At 45.7% G+C, this 3,724-nt stretch overlaps 1 protein-coding gene across 1 annotated transcript; it reads left to right on the top strand.

The window, feature by feature from the left end:
• Positions 1 to 239: 239 nt before the first annotated feature.
• Positions 240 to 1,623, top strand: LOC115745366 (plasmodesmata-located protein 7-like). The gene is made up of 3 exons (XM_030680892.2): positions 240 to 1,081; positions 1,211 to 1,324; positions 1,428 to 1,623. The coding sequence occupies exons 1-3, from the start codon at positions 334 to 336 to the stop codon at positions 1,433 to 1,435; spliced, it is 870 nt and encodes a 289-aa protein (XP_030536752.1). The 5' UTR covers positions 240 to 333; the 3' UTR covers positions 1,436 to 1,623.
• The last annotated feature ends 2,101 nt before the right edge of the window (positions 1,624 to 3,724 follow it).

Genomic DNA, 3,724 nt, shown 5'->3' on the forward strand with positions numbered 1-3,724 from the left:
TTGCGGTTGATATTTTACACTTTGTAGTATCAAACATACTTCATCCTTAGAAAAATGTAAATCTAACCCTGAATTGCTTCATATTTACTCGTTATTTTCAAGATTGTTACAACTTTTTGTCTATGGAAAGAAACTTTTTCTTTCCTCTCCTTTTTTCTTTTTCTTTATGCTACATGACAACACAAATCTCCATCCGAACGTGACCCAGTCTCACACTCATAACGATCCACTCAATAACGTACGTTCTTTTCTTGTGTGTCTGGTGGAGATTCTCTTGCATATCCTACAATCCCCTCTCTTACTTCTCTCGCAATCACACAAGACACAAAACTCATGTACACTCGCATGGCAAGATCCGCCCTTGCTCATTCCCTCTTCGCGTTCCTCCTCTCCCTCTCCTTCATTCCTAGTTCACATGCCTCGCCTCCCTCGAGCACCTTCCTATTCGGCGGATGCACCCAACAGCGGTACGCGGCCGACTCGGCTTACGAGTCGAACCTGGACTCCCTCCTCACCTCGCTCCTCAACTCGGCCACCTACTCCTCCTACAACAACTTCACCGTGGAGGGCTCGAGCCCGCAGGACGTCGTCTACGGCCTCTACCAGTGCCGCGGCGACCTCTCGATGCCGGACTGCGCCACGTGCGTCGCCCGCGCGGTGGTCCGAGCCGGCGAGCTGTGCCCGAAGGCATGCGGCGGGGCCGTGCAGCTCGAGGGTTGCTACGCCAAGTACGACAACGATTCGTTCCTCGGGGTGGAGGACAAGACTGTGGTCATGAAGAAATGCGGGCCCTCGGACGGGTACGAGGCCGGGCCCATGGGCCAGAGGGACGCGGTGCTGGCCAGCCTGGCGAGCGGTGGAGGGCAGTACAGGACCGGCGGGTCAGGGGAGGTGCAGGGCTCGGCCCAGTGCGTCGGGGATTTGAGCGCGGTGGAGTGTCAAGACTGCCTTTCGGAGGCGATAGGGCGGTTGAAGAGCGAATGCGGCACGGCGGTCTTCGGCGACATGTTCTTGGGCAAATGTTACGCGAGGTATTCGACGGGTGGATCCGGACAACATGTGTATCCTCAAGGCCATGAGAGTGAGCCATTCTTCTCTTACAGTTTACCATTGCAAGACGCTAACTCATATCTAAAAGAGAAGGATGAACCAAACGCAACTGTAATCAGCCTAATCAATTCTTGAATTCGGATTTCTGAACGATTTGCAGGGGAAAGCACCGATGAGGGATCAAAGACATTTGCCATCATTATTGGGTTATTAGCTGGAGTGGCTCTCCTCATCATTTTTGTCGCCTTCATAAGAAAAGTTTTTGAAGGAAATGGTAAAAATTAAAAATACCCATTTTACTTTTTTTTATTTTTTTTTGGCTTTTCTTCATCTCAGTTCACCAAGAATAAAATAACATAGCTTTTCTTCTCATGCAGGTAAGTGACTGACTTTGCATCTCCCTCCAATCACAATCCCAAACTGCTTTGAATTGCTCTTTGCTTTTGAGAGGAATCCCTTTTCTGATTCTTTCTTTGCCTTTTTATCTCCATCATGATGACTGCTTTTCCCCCATATCACATTGCCCTTTTGAGCATTGGCTTTACATGCAAAAAAAAAAAAAAAAAATCTCCCGAAAAGCAAAAGATGGACAAGCCTATGGAGGGTTTTGTGACCTTGGGAAAGACGGGAAAGAATGATAAATGAGTGTATTATGTCACTACACATTTTGGTGAAAGGGGGGCAAAAGAAGAAGAAGGAGAAGAAGGCTTTGGCTCTCCACTGGACATAAAGTTGCAGTGTCTCATCCGGCAGTGGAAGAGGACATTGTGCTTTTTGTGAATGGTGTTTGGTTTGCTTTTGCATCACACCCATCCCTTGTTAGCTTTTTGCTTATCTGTTGCCCACGTGAGGGATTAAATTTATGAGCTCTCTATAGCTTATGTGTTGGAATTGAGTTTTCGAACTTTAATTTGAGATGATCATGGGAATTTTAGCTAATTAAGAGAGGTCAAATGCTTCGGTCATATGAATCGAGATGAAGGATTGCCGAGAGATACATAAGTGTAATCGGCGTTTATATTCTTGACTACTCATTGTGGACCGGATCACGTTGTTATAAACCGAGTGTATCGGAGCCATGCATTGACCGGTAGTGTGATGTCAATCCTACCTACCCCGAGGGAGACATAATATATATGTTCGGTTATACTCACTTCTCTAATTTTTGGAATAGTTGAAGAGTATTGATTTATGCTCCCTTTTGACATAAGAAATTTTTTTGGTTCCCATTGAAAATTTCCCGAAAGATATATGGCTAAGCCAATCTTCTTCTTCTTCTCTTTTTTTTTTTTTTACCCTTGTTGCCCCGAAAGTTGACCAAAATTGATAAAAAAAAATTTGTAAAAATCATGAAAATCTAGGAATATAGTTAAACAAGAAACTACAGGCTTTTTATTTTACCAGATTCATACGCATGAGAACACCAGCAACTTAAAGCACCGGAACAAACACACTTGATTCAAGTGTCGTCGCCGATCAATTCTTTTTTTTTTTTTTTTTTTTTTGGTAAAGCCTGCCGATCAATTTTTTTTTTTTATGACCGAGGTTCCGTGCGGCCGGCGAGCTTCGCTTAACACAACGGTGGAGCACGACTAGTCTTCGGGAGGGGCTAGCACAGGAGCCCACCATCACGACCCCCCACTTAAGACACCAGCGCCGAGGAGTTTTGAATCCAGGGACCTCTCGTAAAAAGAGCGAACTCAAACCAACTCGGCCACCGATTGGTGGGTCCCGCCGATCAAATTTCGTCCCCACAAAAAAGAAAAATCTTCGGATCCGCCCCGACACGCAGCTACTGTGATCGGTCGGTCATACTACGTCGTTGCCTTGGGCATACCCCGTCCGTAACCTCCCATGGTGAATGTAGGAAACATGGAGACAAGCACAAAGAAATGTCGACCCTGTAAAAAGAAGGTCAATTCTGCGCGCATGGATGTCCCAATGTGTGTAGGCCAATTCAATTTGATAGGCCCATCGGCCCATGTAGTTTAGTTAGTTCAGAATGGAAGGATCAAGGACCCTTTCCACCTTTGGTTGACATGACATGACATGACGTTGCCTACAAATATCTCAAGCGTACCGTTCGGAGTGATCGCAAAGGGCTGCTGTAGAAATGGAATTCGACGTGCCCGTTCTCATCACTTTCAACTTATTTATTTATGAACGATCCATGACCAAATCAAGTCGTGTCAACGGACGCACGAACTGTTTGTAAAGAGATGGATTGGACACGTGAAGATGAACCTTAAACGATAGTCCCCACCGGCCCACAACGTTTGCCAAACTAAATTTTCATCAAACTGGTCTGGTCGGCAAATTGTTCGCCTCATCATCGTCGGCCTTTTCCTATGTCCCACCGAACGTAGGAACAACCTGAGCCTGCAAAATGCCAACCCATTTCCACGAGAAGTATATGTTCGTCTCGTCGGAACAGAATAATTCCACGCTCCTTTGCGCTGGGGAGATTATATTCTCCTCCCGATACTCCATTTATTTTGCGAAAAATGATTATAAAAAAAAATATTTTTTGGATTTTGAGCTGTCCGAAAGTTAAGGTAGGGGTTGCTCGCGTTTGCGAGTTGTGTTCGTGTTCGTGTCGTTCACTTAGAGTTGTAGTACACGTCAACTTGGGCATGACATGAAAATTAGCGAGTTAGATAATCGTGTCGGCCTA

This window comes from Rhodamnia argentea, chromosome 8 (genome assembly GCF_020921035.1).
Source record: "Rhodamnia argentea isolate NSW1041297 chromosome 8, ASM2092103v1, whole genome shotgun sequence".
NCBI classification, from domain to species: domain Eukaryota; kingdom Viridiplantae; phylum Streptophyta; class Magnoliopsida; order Myrtales; family Myrtaceae; genus Rhodamnia; species Rhodamnia argentea.

Bases quoted from the DNA above. Each gene is read 5' to 3' on its own strand.
- LOC115745366 (XM_030680892.2), top strand. From the start codon at position 334: ATGTACACTCGCATGGCAAGATCCGCCCTTGCTCATTCCCTCTTCGCG. The intron at 1,082-1,210 runs GTGAGCCATTCT...AACGATTTGCAG, and splicing joins GTATCCTCAAGGCCATGAGA to GGGAAAGCACCGATGAGGGA.